The sequence below is a fragment of the Haliotis cracherodii genome, unplaced genomic scaffold, assembly GCF_022045235.1.
Source record: "Haliotis cracherodii isolate W230 unplaced genomic scaffold, xgHalCrac1.p SCAF_3, whole genome shotgun sequence".
Taxonomy (NCBI): Eukaryota; Metazoa; Mollusca; class Gastropoda; order Lepetellida; family Haliotidae; genus Haliotis; species Haliotis cracherodii.
Genome location: NW_027266286.1, coordinates 46432384 through 46447358, shown reverse-complemented (window position 1 = coordinate 46447358; position 14975 = coordinate 46432384). Strand labels below are relative to the sequence as shown.

The following is a 14975-nucleotide window of genomic DNA, read 5'->3' as shown; positions in this document are numbered from 1 at the left end:
TTTTACCGAGCATTTACAGTGTATTTCTCTTTTATGTAAGTGTGATTACTTCAATTCATTCTATTACTACCAAGTATTTTACCGTTTGTGTAACATTATTCTGGGCCATTATGGCTATTTTTGTTCATGTTGGATGATACATATTACAGTATCAATTCTTCACCGTTTCGGTATTTTTGGACATTGCTTTTCATGTACATCATTTCCTCGATGACGAAAAAGCATTAGCAGCTAATTCCATCAACGCAGTCCATCATATAGTTAGGCTCGGAACTTTTCAGTCACCGCTCATGCCTTGAACATTGTACAGTGTTTGCACAGATCTTTAAACCAGATAGCACATAGTCCTCAATTATTCTAATGCAATTGTAATAGCATTCCGGTGGTACCCAAATACTGGAGTGGGGTCTTTCCATGGACAAACTGATCCTTCAGTATAACAAGACGATTGTCGTGCTAAATGTCATATTACAATAACTTATTAACTCTGACAATATGGTGAAATAGTTAAATTCTTTTTGTAATTGTCTCTGTGTGCCTTATAACAACAAACTCTTTGGTTTTTTCTTTTCTTAATTTCCTATGAAAACTTTTCTGTAAATAAAACCTGTTTGATCAACGAATAAAGGTCCATTTGAATTGAACTTTTAAATTTTATCTTGATTATTTAACCATTATCTGCTGAAGGAATGCAATCATTGGTATATGTTTAGTTTAAAGGGTTTATTTTTATTTAGGCTATTAACAAAATATGTATAGATATTTGCAGGTCACGTTTGTAATGACCCAGTGATGACCATCAAACAGGTATATCCATATCCATATTACTGTTAAAACCGTCTTACATTGTATGTGAATATGTGTTAAGTTGATATTTTTTGCTACGATATTACCTACATAAATGACATCTTATTTCTAGTCAATGTATCAGTCTTTTCATAGCTTTATGAATCATGTGACTGCCGTGTTACTAAACTAGAACATCACCAACATACAATGTGCTTATGTGAGGAGGTAGGAAAGAACCACCTGTACATGTCGTCATGTTGTGTGCAGTCGAACGGAGTCACAAGTCAATTGAAAAATGCTACATGAGTAAGTACGCGTTCAAGCTGACCTAAACGAACGCACCAGTTTTACTTCCTTGTTGACAACCGGAACGCAGTTGATTCAGGTAGGGCCTTCGATTCCAAGTGTTTGAGATCAATACAAGCTAACAGTGTGTACGTCCGTGTGGTGGAACATGTTCCTGTGTACAACACAGAGGTCACAATTCGGGCGAAGTTAAACGAAATTGGTTGCAAAGAGTGAGTGGATGTGTGACCAGCAAACTTGTGTGCTTGATAAGAACAGGTATGTGACGTTTTAATAACATTTGTTTGAGAGAATAATGCATCCTGATGTGGGGTACCTCGTGGGATACATGTACAAATCACTGTCGTAATGAAATAGCCTGATTGTGTTCAATATACAGGAGTAAGTATCGTTAAATGCATCTTGACACCACCCGTTACCTTTAATGCTGCTTGGTGATATATAATGAATACTACACCTTGAACTTTCAACTTCAAACATTTTCCCATCTAGTCCGACAGTTACGCTCACCAACATATTTTTTATATAATAAACATGGAAGCTGGGTTCGAGGTGTATAAGTAAATATAACGACATTGAAAAAGAAACAACGGCGGATGATTACATGATACATTCCACTGTGTCAGTTTACGTGAAGTCATAGCACAATGTTATGATGTATCTACCTATATTATCCCACTAACAGGTGCAGGTTGGTCACTTACATGTACGTTGTCCAGATACGAACTCTCAATAACATCAGGAAGTTTGTATTGTAGCTGGGAGAACATAGGCCCGAAACACTTTACACGGTGGCCCCTCTTCTTTACGTCACTGTGATACATATCATTTACCGTCATATCGTGTGTTACAAAATTAAACACAGTGGCCTGTTTAACTTCACGTGCGGTCAGGGCATTTCGTAGTTTTATGTGATCTAATCTCACAACTTTACAAGTCATGGGTGGCGTTGTCATGTAGGACCATTCTCATTGAACAGAGTATCATCAGACTATCTCCCTCATGATGGCGTAGTGACTGCATTCACTTTGTGTTTTACCTGTATTGCATGACCTACATATACAGACGGTGTTAAACCAGGAAGTAAGTTATGTGTGATAATGCAACCCTCTCCCATTATGTTTATGTACAGATGATCTCATCATGGCGAGTTAAGCAGTGAACATTATGGCGACGTCTGTGATCGTTTGGCAATTCATCACCATTTTCTGCTACATTCTTCAGCCAGTTTGTATAGGTATGACATAATTTTTATATGGTGATGAGGAATAGTTGGCTAGCAAATATAAAAATAGAGTACAGTTATTACAGGTGTATATAATGACAAGGACACTTAAGGATATATAGATTTATGACCCTCTGTGTATGCGGTCATGTCAGCACAGGTATGCCATACTAATGTACAAGTACGAATATATGACGTGGTAAGGTTTACTTAAAGTATCCAATTCAAAACGTTTACATTTTACTGGTATTCAACCATGACATTGAAGAATGCTTGATTCTGATTGGTTAAAAAGAGGATCCTCATGCCTACTGATGCCTCTTTTAAATAAAGTCTTTTCACACGAAAACCGTGTGTATTAAAACTTAGATCTATCGACAGCCTACACATCGATGCATATAATAACGGCTTGTGATAAGTATTTGACTGTTATATACGTTCAATATCAGAACAACGGCTGATCAAACATGATGGAATCTATCTCAGAACACACTATTTAGTAAAACACACACTTATAATTACCACTTTGTCAGGGCCGCATAGTCACAAAAATGAGTAATCTCCCGTGTCGTGGTCTGTAGCTTAAAACGGCGGTGTTCAAACAACTACTGGAAATGTTTGTGCCAGTAGACTGCTTGCTCGTCAGTAAATCATCGGGTGAATGTTGAACATAACAGACTGCCCTCTGGGTTCATGCAATTCCTATATAGCTCTGTCATCGTGAACACATATTTTGGCAATAAAATGGAGAAAAGCATCCTATGTTTTCAAATATTATGTCGTCCCACTGAAGATTAGATACCGCTTATTTACAATATGCTCGGTTCCAAATTAGAATAAATGGTATCTAACCTACAGTGGGACTACATCGGTTGACAACCTCGATTAGCTCACTTGGGGAGTGGTGGCATATCGCTTTGTCTCTCGCAACAATTGAAAAATAATGAAATCGAAAACTAGGGTAACCTCATCAAACACATTTTGGGTTACATGTACAAATCACTCTCGTAATGAAATAGGCTGAATGTGTTCTATACAGAATTTATGATAAGGAATGTCAAACATATCTTGTCACTGCCCGTCATATTTAATGCTACTTGGTGTCTGATGAATATAACACTCGTGATCATGATCATGTTGAATATTGTAGAATACTAGTACTAAACTGTCTGCGACAGGAAAATAAATATATATTCGCACGCCTTGAACTTTCAACTTCAAACCTTTTCCCATCTAGTCCGACCGCAACGCTCATCAACTTATTATTTTCTAATAAACATGAACGCTTGGTTCGAGGTGTATAAGTAAATGCAATGATACTTAAAAAGAAACAACGGCGGATGATTAAATAAATTAAATACATTTCACTGTTTTAGTTAACGTGAAGTTTAATGTTATGATGTATCTGCATATATTATCCCACTAATAGGTGTTGGTTGGTCACATATGTTATCCAGATACGAATTACGAGTAAATGGTTAATCGGGAAGATTTTATTGTAACAAAGAGAACATTGACGTTGCCTTGTCGCTGCAATGATACTGTTGATACTCATTTGTATTGTATTTGACTTACATATGCACGCGATCTTAAAAAGAGGAAATATTATATTTGTGACTAATGCAACCCTCCCTAATTTTCTGTCTTTCAAAGTGAGCTGATCATGGCGAGTAGAGCTGTAAACGTTATGACGGAGTCTATGATCATTTGGATTTGTTTAATCTTTTTTTGCTGCATTCTGCAGCCATGTTATACAGGTAAGACATACATTCATATGGAGATGGGAAATATTGAGTGAGCAACTGAAATAAAACAGAGCTTGTTGTGTATACACTGTGACAGGAAAGTAAAGAACATATTGATGTATAATAAGCAATTTATTCAGTTTAAGCCATATACGAGTATAAATCCATGCCGCAGCAATGTTTATTTAAAGTATCAAATAGTTTTCAGTTGAAAGCGTACTAAATGATCATGACGGGCTGTGTAATTGCCTGAAGCTGTACAGTCACTTAAGTTGTAGTCAGTGTCAGAATAAGGAAAGGACTACATACAATCAGTAAAACGAGGCGGGTAAGCCCAATGTCACAATGTCATGATGTATGTTTAGATAAGTCCACTGTGTACGTAGTCAGTGAAGTGCACATATTGCATGTATTCCAGGAGACACTGGCCAATTAAACAATATATTCGGTTTTGAGTGGAGTTATATGTAGTGCATTCTTCTAACCTGCGTATGCTGAGTGTGTTTTTCACAGTAGATCTAATGTATGGTTCAGATTATGAAACATTGTATTCATCGCAAGTGATAGGTACATGTATGTAATGGAAGTTAACTCCGGGTGTATCGAACTCGGAAATTCAAAATCGTCTGATAAGATGAATCCTATACTAATCCTCCAGTGAATAACCAACATCGGGTTGGATAGATCCTACCGTACAGTTCAAATTTGAATGTGTGCATATTTTTTTAAAATTAATAGCAGTATAGTCGAAGGCATCGAGATTGAACGTAGTTTCTGTTAAGTGACCTAGACATATGTACCGGATCATGATACCAAGTTTATCGGATTGGTTTATCTCATCGATAAAACAAGCCTTTCTATCATAAACATTGCTATCAGCTATCTACAAATGTACATGTACATGTATCTATATCATATTAAAATGCTATTCCCGGCCCTTACATTTTCCCTAACTTTACTAACACGTGTTTATGAATGTCTGACCAATGAAAAAGCATATGTGCGAAAACATTGTGTTTTGGACAATATTGACAGCGATATTATAATCATAAATACTATTTTCAAACAAATTTCATCTCACAGTATATGTTCACACATGCTTGTTTTGACGTGCCCTCCGTGTAGGTACAACAAAGACCAGTAAAGCATGCTTTGGTTCTCCTGGCCTCTCCTGTACTCAGCATGACATCAGCTGCAACAGCAACCAGCAGATCGCCATCTATGATGCCTACTACACTGACAATACAGAGTGTGATGCTGCTCTCTCTAGTTGCACAGTGAACCCGGACAATGTGACAGAACATGGACATCACAGGTTCAACAACGCCGAGCTGGTCTCCCTCTACAACGACTGTTCAACAGAGACTCGGTGTGTGTTTCCTGCTCCCCGGCGTGGTGCAGTATTCTCTGTTGTGAAATATCAATGCATTAAGAGTAAGTGTGTTTTGGTGGACATTAATTGATTCAAAAATAGCTAATGGGTTTCGATAAAACATACCATGTTGGTATTTTGCTTCACATCAAGTTGCATTTATTGTAGACTATGTTGTAAAACATCAGTGCATCGACACTATGCGACCACTCGTGTAGAGGAAGACTAATTCAGTAGCAAATGTTCCTCATGTAGCGATTTTTGAAGTTATGTTTTCCACGACAGTTTTTATTTCTTTATTTTTTCCACACATGACTGCAATTGATATTATTTTCGACCTATTCACTATTCAAACGTGCCCTGAATATTGAATTATCCGTCCCATTCAGTAACCACTTGACAAAGAACACGCTAGGCGACAAAATATCTACTGTCAAACTCATGGTAGACTTTATTATGGTGACGTATCGAGAAATATGTTAACATCCCCCGATTACAATAACCAGCAACTGACAGTTTTAAAGAGGTATGCAGGTGGGCTGCGGTGTCCCTAGCTGGGTCGTCTAACGTCTGCTTTAGAATGGAGTATATTTTGTACGCATAGGGTAATTACCAGTAGTTAGAATGGCAATATCGGTGAAGTCATGGATAATTAATTAATATCGAAACATACATGACACGGACGACAGACTTTTAAAAACAACCGAAAAGCACATTACCTATTATAGAATTCGGTATGTGTATGTGATGATTAGGGAGTGTGCGAGTGTCCGTGTCTGAGTTTATTGACTGATTACTTAAACCATGAGCGTTATGTGTTTGAGTTTTAGATATACATACAAGTAACATACCTTTCAAGGGTATTTAAACATTTCTGGTCCGAGTTTTTTTTTATGAGAGTGCAAGAAATCAAGTTTAGGCTATTCGGTGATTACTTTCGCAGAATACATTTAGATTGATCCACTTGCTCTCTGTAACCTCTACTTTCTACTCTACAGTTATTCGGGGGCACGAGTGTCCAGTTGTCTTAGACGACGAGCCTCATTGTGCAGAGCTGCCTCCCTTGGGCACGCCAGAAACCAGTAATTGATGGTTCGAATCGCGGTTAGCCCCGACTATGTTTCTTGGCTTGTCAGCATCATACCAGCACTCGTGGGTTTCATCAAAGGGGTAAACACCATTCCTAATACCTCTCCTCCCACGCCCCTCTGGGGGCACGAGTGCCCAGTCGTCTTAGACGAAGAGCCTCGCTATGCAGAGTTGCGTCCCTTGGGCACGCCAGAAAACAAATCCCGGATTATGTTTCTACGTTTGTCAGTATGACACCAGTGCTCGTGGGTTTCATCAAAGTGGTAAACGTCTAAGCCCTGCATTACTCCCGGCTGTCTTCAAAGCCGTGATATAAATTGAATACTCACACACTCTGAAATAAAACAAAGACCTATAAACGTTCCATAACTTTATCTGATTCACTTATGTTATTAATATAAAATCTTCCAATATTTTTATTTGGGTCTCGTGGCCAAATACAGGGACCTAGATCCATTGTGTTTAAGGAACAGAGAGTTACATGGATACTCCCAAACATCAAATACATGTTCAACAAAACAATTTTCACTTGTAACACGTAACATTTTTAAAAACGGAAATCAGGCACAAGCAGGCAATCATTGAGTGGCGTACATAACGTCGGTTTGAATATGTTGTCTGTGCCTGCATTACCTGTATAAAACAAGCAGCACATTGACGGAAACAAACTGCCCCTAGATTCTTGGGGAAAATAATTTTGATAATGTGATAGGATTAACGTAAAAACGACAATGGTACTGCCATGAAGTTGCTAATGTTTTTTCGTTTCAGTAACTGAATTTATGTTATTTGATCAATATCCGATAAATACCTGCAAGATTAAATTCGAAGATGATCAGCAACCAAGTGAGTTCCTTATCCTTCCTGTGGTAAAACTAGTATCGTCTCTACGCATCCATACACATATTGACTGCGCGCCATGAGAAGACTGGACACACTTTGACCACCGCTGCGTCTTCTAGGTTTGGTATACCTAAAACGGAAGAAGACATGTCCTCCTTTCGAGCAAGTATGGTATGTCTTCCGTTGAGCAAGTATATTCTTACCAGTCGATGAATATTGGGTGACGCCATTAATTCCGTATTCAAAACATTAAACAAGTCGCGAGTGTCGGCATTGTGTATTGAAATCTGTAATGTTCCGAATAAGACATCTTGCATAAATATGAATTGATATCTAGTTACACATTTGCTTTTTTTTCCCAATGGCTAACAGTGGATTAAATTTGGAAGTAGCAACGTATAACACATGTCAGAATGGAATTTTATTGCACAAGGCATGTCGTATATAAAATATAGCTACAATAGAGCCAAAAAATGAGATATATCGGCAATGATTTGATTACATATTCTATTTGTTCAAATATATGCACATGTCATTGTTAATGAGTTATCCAATGAAACCGAACAAGGTGTCTGGCTAGTATACCTGATGTCATCTTTTGATAGAACATTCTGACTTTATGTTTGATACCTTACAGTTTGGCAGTTTGATGTGATCTTGTAGCACCGACTATTGCATCTGTTCAATCGTTGACTCCAGTTAATAAAATATAAAGGTCATTGATAAACCGTTCTCGTTTTATAAGTAAACATATACATATATTATTTATGACTTATTGATGCTACGTAATTATTCTTCATTTCAGATGCGTTAACAGCACATGAGTGATAAGTGGGTGAATGAGATGGGTTTACCTACCCTGACTGCACTACATGTAAAATTTGGCACAAAGTAACAGGCACAGATCAACAAAAGACAGCTACATAGATCCTGGTTTGACGGAATTCGAAGACTACGGAATACTTTAGATAATGTCTAAATACTTTTAGTTACCCTGGAGGAAGAATAAGTTCAACGAAGAGGAAAGCAACAACCTTGCGCAGCTGCTTGACACGAAGAGGTATATCGCTGGTATTAACTATGCATTACATGGTGGACGGGAACACAGGAATTTGCGCAGGGGACCAGCTTCACTATTTCAGATATGTCAAGGTGAGGAAAGAATATGACTCATGTACAATGAGCAAATGTCTAACACCATCAGTGGAGGGTTGAAGCATGGTAGACATTGTTGCCGACGAACATCCCGGCAATGCTGATAAGTGATCGCCAACTATACCAGATGCGTATTATTTGCAATCATTGGATGAACCGTCTAGGGAGGTTTCGTGGTTTGCTAAAAGCCTTTGGCTCGACAGAAGCTTGTGACTACATTATGAAGAAGGTGCAATAAAATCAGGCTAGACGGGATACCGCACGAATACAGCTAATATGTAAGATATGGTCTTAGATCCATGTGCACAACTGCAAGCGTACTAAGATGAAAGAAGTAAGCACTCTTATTCAAGCAAATATCAGTTTGACCAAGGAGCCAACCTATGAGGTTCGTGGCGGGGTGTCTCTAAACACAGAAAGACTTAACATTGCGATCAACATAAATCTGCATTGAAGTGAAATGTTTGCAACGTCTGTTTAGTAAATTACGCTGTACTTCAACATCATTAAACATTTTCAATGTCATCGTATCCTTGTATTTCATTTGTTTTCTTGTGCGGGTAAAGGCAGGCTTTCCTTCAGTTTGCATTTCCGACTCGTACTGCGAGTGGTGTAGTACTATTATAGCTCACGTTAAGTATAGTATTCGATTTTTGCTCTTCGATACTGGAAGCCCCTTTATTCAATAATAATGTAGTGTGCGAACAATAGAATGACGTCACAAGTGTTACGTAACTGAGATAAAAGTGTTCTTAAATAGAATGTTATGTGTTATGACAATCACGAATTGTCCTAAATGAACCCTCTCCTGGCACGATAACGAAGATGATAAGGATATGGTTCCTTCAAGACACCCATGTTTATCTTAATGTTTCTAATGACTGAAATTACATATATAAATGTTGCAGAAGGTGAATTCCTAAACACCGGTGGATCAGTTGCAGAGGGATTATCTCAAGTCTCACTCATCCACAGAGCAAATAGGATGCCTACTTCTACAACTCAAACCATCAATTATATGTGCAGCTTCAAGTCTGATGTCACTGCTACAAGCATATCAGTGTATGCTCTTGACGCGAGGTCAGGACGAGGAACTCCAGGGCAATGCTTCTCAAAGTTATCTGTCCTACCTGAGAATGAGATCATAATTAACAATTGTTCACCTGGGTTCCGACCATTTAAGAGACTCAACGTCACAGCGGAACTCCCAATATATCTAAACTTGGATTTCCCGGGATCATCGTCAACCTTAATTTGGCTTCTGATTAATGGTAAGAATAAGAAGTGAAAATATCTTTGTGCTTTTTTCAAAAATAAAAACATGTATCGATATATGTTTAGTATGTTTAGTGGGGGTTGCACACAAACCGTTTTTTTTTTGTATTTACACAAATTTATAGAAGTTAGTTCAATAGTAGAATAAAAATTCCATAGTCGTACGTTAACCAGTCCTGATACAACTACATCAAAGATCAAGGTGTATCTCTATTGACCAAAATGTTGTTTTTGACTGTAGAGTGACACTGCACCATCAGTAGTAGTTTTAATTATTGGGGCGGTCGGGTAGCCTAGCGGTTAAAGCGTTCGCTCGTCACGCCGAATACCCAGGTTCTATTCCCGACATGGGTACAATGTGTGAAGCCCATTTCTGGTGTCCCCTGCCGTGATATTGCTGGAATATTGCTAAAAGCGTCGTAAGACCAAACTAACTCACTCAATTTAATTATTGTGTAGTAATAATTTCACGATGTATATTTACATTGCTTGTATAAATACACACACATATATACACATATGACAAATAGGTTATACTTACAATTCCAGATAAACAGTAAGATTAGCTGACATTATGATGTTATGTGTGTCTTATATTGCAGCATCAAACCCTTTTAGCTTGACGTGTCGACCAGTGACAGGTGCAGGTAGGCCAATGTTATATCCAGATTTCCCCTGAATAATGTTTAAAACATGTTGTATAATCGCATCCGAAATGTGCTCTAGCCACGTTTAATATTTGTATCAACATATCCAATGTGTTTTCTGATCAAACAGGTACAACAATCAGTCATATTTCCCAAACAGATGGTAACAACCATATTTCAACAGGTAATGCAAGTTCTTTAGCATTGAGACAATTAGTAGCGTCCATTGTGTAGTTAATTGTAGTTCTGAATATCAGAAAAATGGATTTCTTCAAGCCTTACGCATTGAAATCATATTGCTACACACACTTTTGCCAGTGTCGCTAAAGTCGGATACACAGTATTTTTTCAATCCGACCTTTAAGGACAAACGCCTCACTAAAACACTCATGTCTTTTTGTCAGAAACTTTATCGAAATGTAAACATAATACTTGTTAGCTTCGTTGATCCTAAGAGCTTGTTTTTAATACTAGCTTGCGCATGAAAGCCGATACATCGTGTACGTGTAAGATCCGCATTTATATCCAAATAGAATAAAGATAGTCATATAAATAGATAATGTAAGAGTTGCGTTTCAAATGCCCACACATCAGTATATCTCCCCATCATGATGTATATGTAAACTTGTTAATATGGAAAGTGTATTATCATCAACGATTATATTTTCTGATTATGGAGGATCAAGTAGATCATCACTGACTATAGATATCACTTCAAAAGCAACGACGAGGAACTACACTCAAACAACAACAGGTATAATGCATGTATAAATACAAATGTTTATATTACACAAACCAGACCTTTAGGACAATAGTTCAGGACAGTTCGCTGTGAATGCATTATTGACTTTTCTTCATGATCAAACGACCGTTAAAAGGTAGAGTTAGTGATATGGGCTTTTGTTGTATTCTTATTTGTCAATGTAAGAGTTTCCGTATTTTCTAAATAAATAAAGAATATGTCTGGATCCACCGTGCAGAATGACTTCGATAACGTTCATTAGAATAGGGTTTTGTGTATACTACTTATGCGATTTATATTTTTCCTATTGCACAATCCAGTAGAATAGCAACGACTAATAATACAGTGCTTGCGGACAACGATACACGTACAGCAGGATGTATTGACCCACATGTAATTTGTCACATTTTTTATGGATCAGATGAATACAATCTTGTATGGATCAGTACAAAACATTAACTACATTTCACTATATCCTGCTATAGCCCATTCCTTCAACAGACAGCAACAGTAAGTTTAAATGCAGCTGATGCAAGTAAGAAAAATATAATTAAAAACTATTACTATGTTTGACCTACTCAGTTATACTCTGTATTGGAAAGGAAGTTAGTACAAACTTGATTCTAATGATAACAGATCATTTTAATGACAGTAACTGATGCAAGAGATAAAATAAAAATAAAACATGTTCAAGTCATCATGATGATCGAAATATGTATATCTGTTACGGTAAATTCACAATTGACGATGTATTTCATGTCTGTTTAGCTGTGTTGGTGGTCTGTTAATAATCGAATCTCGACCAAACAATCCAGTTATAAATGGGGTTACAATAAGAAATATCAAACAAGTTATCAAGCATGACCACCTATCTGGTTAGTCACCTGTTATGAAAAGCGAGGATCTTTACAAGGGTATTTTATGTGCCAGTGGTAAATACACATCAGTAACAGATAAGTTGTGTGAAGGACGTTAATCGTCCAGCAATAATGTAACCATTCACAAAGTGAATGTTAGGTATGGCCAACATATATAATGATAAATGATATATGATAATAATAATTAATCGACATATATTTGTTCGGTCGCAGGTGGTACTGGTGCAATTATTGGTGGAGTTGTGGCCACAGTCTTAGCAATATTGGTTGTAACATTGGTATCAGTGAGGCTTATACGAAATAGGTAAGTAATCGTTTATGTATTCAGTTTCATATATCTGTCACATACACTGATCATTAACAGTAAAGCTATCCTGCTATAGAAGTTATGTGGTGTGTGACTCTGTAAACATATTTGTTAGGTTTTGGAAAAACAAAGATACACACATTTCTTCTTCAGAAAATAATCTCGAACCAAGAATCTTGCAATTATATACAATACGCAAAGCGAACGGTCTCATCAGCTATTACTTTTGACTACTCACTATATCGTGGAAACGTTTGAACCCATTAAAGTGAGGCAGATGTACCTTTAGAAAGGTAAAACATTGTATTTTTGAGACAATAGAATCCCGTAAACTTTAGCGAGACTAGAATTCACAAACTGGGAACGTCGCTGAAAGATCCTGAGAGTATAACCCAAACAGATTTGTTTTAATGATTGAAATTAAGATTGTATTGAAATATGTTCTTCATAATACTACTGTTTGTACTTGTATTACTGGTTATGTCACCTTGTATATCTAAACTCTGTGACTTCCAGGCGAGCAAAAAGCGAAGGAAAGGAGAATATCGCATCATTTCCCCTGGATGCACAGCCTGACATGACACACAGTTTGGCCGGTAAAATCCCACCGAACAACTGCCATGACATTCAGGACCTGAAGACACAGAGCAGTGATTATGATTACGCTACCGCGGATGGCTTGGCTGTTCCTCCAAATGCAGACACATATTTCATGATAGAACCAGCTGGGAAGCACAATTCAAAGCAGTTTGCAAAAGCTTCTACCACTGAAAGTGACTATGACCACATCGGAGACAAACCATCCCCACAGACCAGTGACTACGACACAACAGCCTCGGTGGATCAACATGCACATACAGGAGGAACTAATGGAGAAGACGATTATGGTTACAATCTTTTCAACACAAAAACCAACCCGCAGAAACACCAGAATGACTACGACACTGCTGTCTCTGCAACTAAGGAAGTGGCACAACTGAGTATGACCAATAGGAACACTGATGAAGACGACTATGACCATTTCCCTAGTGTGATCAATCATCCTAAAACTGTTAGTTCACAGTATGACACTGCATCAGGAAGGGCAGACAATTCTGATTATTCTGTTGCAGGACCAATGAAAGGAGCATATTCCTAAACTGGAATATGTTTTTGTGTGCTGTGTTACGAATAGCTTCGTGATTACCTTGAACTTGACAATATCCTCAGTTGCGGTACCAAACACTTTTTGTATTCACATCACGGTTTTTTGTATCTCAGAAATACTAGTAAATGTTTTGGACTCGTGGAGCCTAGTCGTCCAAGGCGCCACAACTGGCAGTGCCACGATTTATGATAATGTGTTCGAGCCCCAGTTTCGCCCTGATCAATTAAAAACAATTACTTTGTCAGCAGTATTTCCGGGCCCTGGAGGGTTTGCCAAAATTAGAAACATTTAAAATGTGTTGTTCTTCCATATTAATCTGAAACTTCAGCTGTAATTATCCTTCCATGTATTTAAACGGTCTTTGGATACCCACCGTTATCAGATGTATCACTTTGATAATACTTATACAGTTTATAAACTGTTTGACTTATAAAAGGTCAACGTAAATACCAATTGAGCACAACGATAATGTTCATAGTATAATGAATACGTGTATATAAGTTTGATTCAAATGTGGATAATCGTTTTTACCGAGCGTTACAGTGTATTTCTTCTTTATGTAAATGTGATCACTTCAATTCACACTTTTACTACCAAGTATTATACCGTTTCTGTAACATTATTCTGCGCCACTATGGCTATTTTTGTTCATGTTGGATGATAAAGTCTAATACATTTTACAGTATCAATTCTTACCCGTTTCTGTAACTATTGATATTGCCTTTCATGTACATCATGTCCTTGGAGACAAAAAAGCATTAGCAGCTAACTCCATCATTACAGTAGATCATAGTTAGGCTCGGAACTTTTCAGTCACCTCTCATGCATTGAATAATTTACAATAGTTACATAGGTATTTAAACCAGATAGCACATAGTCCTCAATAATTCTAATGCAATTATAATAGCATTTTGGTGGCATCCAAATACTGGAGTGGGGTCTTCCCATGGGCAAGCTGATCACTTCAGTGTAGCAAGACGATTGTCATGATAATTTCCCATAACAAGAACTTATTGTTGAAATAGTTAATTTCTTATCATGTCCCAGTGTGCCTACTAAACTACATATAATAACAAACTCCTTGCTTTCCTTTAGTGCGTTTTCTCAATTTCATATCAAATGTCTTCTGTAAATATAACCTGTTTGATCAACGAATAAAAGTCCATTTGATTTTAACTTTGAAATTTTATCTTAATTATTTAACTATTATCTGGTGAAGGAATTTAATTATTGGTATGATATGTTTGGTGTAAAAGGTTTATTTTTATTTAGGCCATTACCAAAAAGAACTATAGATATTTGCAGGGCACGTTTGTGATGACCCAGTGATGACCATCAAACACGGTCTATCCATGTCAACACTGTTAATGATATATTACTGTTAAAACCGCCTTACACTGTATGTAAATGTGTGTTAATTTGATATTACCACGGTATTACCTCTATAATTGCATC

At 37.3% G+C, this 14975-nt stretch overlaps 1 protein-coding gene across 1 annotated transcript; it reads left to right on the top strand.

Moving 5' to 3' along the window:
* Positions 1-4007: 4007 nt before the first annotated feature.
* On the top strand, positions 4008-13511 carry LOC139475476 (uncharacterized). Its single transcript, XM_071258678.1, has 7 exons — positions 4008-4077; positions 5191-5499; positions 10402-10446; positions 10577-10630; positions 10851-10865; positions 12280-12370; positions 12890-13511. Exons 1-7 carry the CDS (start codon positions 4008-4010, stop codon positions 13509-13511), a joined length of 1206 nt encoding a protein of 401 aa, XP_071114779.1.
* The last annotated feature ends 1464 nt before the right edge of the window (positions 13512-14975 follow it).

Excerpts from the sequence above, each read along its gene's own strand:
- LOC139475476 (XM_071258678.1), top strand. The coding sequence starts at position 4,008 with ATGACGGAGTCTATGATCATTTGGATTTGTTTAATCTTTTTTTGCTGC. Across the intron at positions 5,500-10,401 it reads GAAATATCAATGCATTAAGA|CATCAAACCCTTTTAGCTTG; the intron begins GTAAGTGTGTTT and ends CTTATATTGCAG. Across the intron at positions 10,447-10,576 it reads TCGACCAGTGACAGGTGCAG|GTACAACAATCAGTCATATT; the intron begins GTAGGCCAATGT and ends CTGATCAAACAG.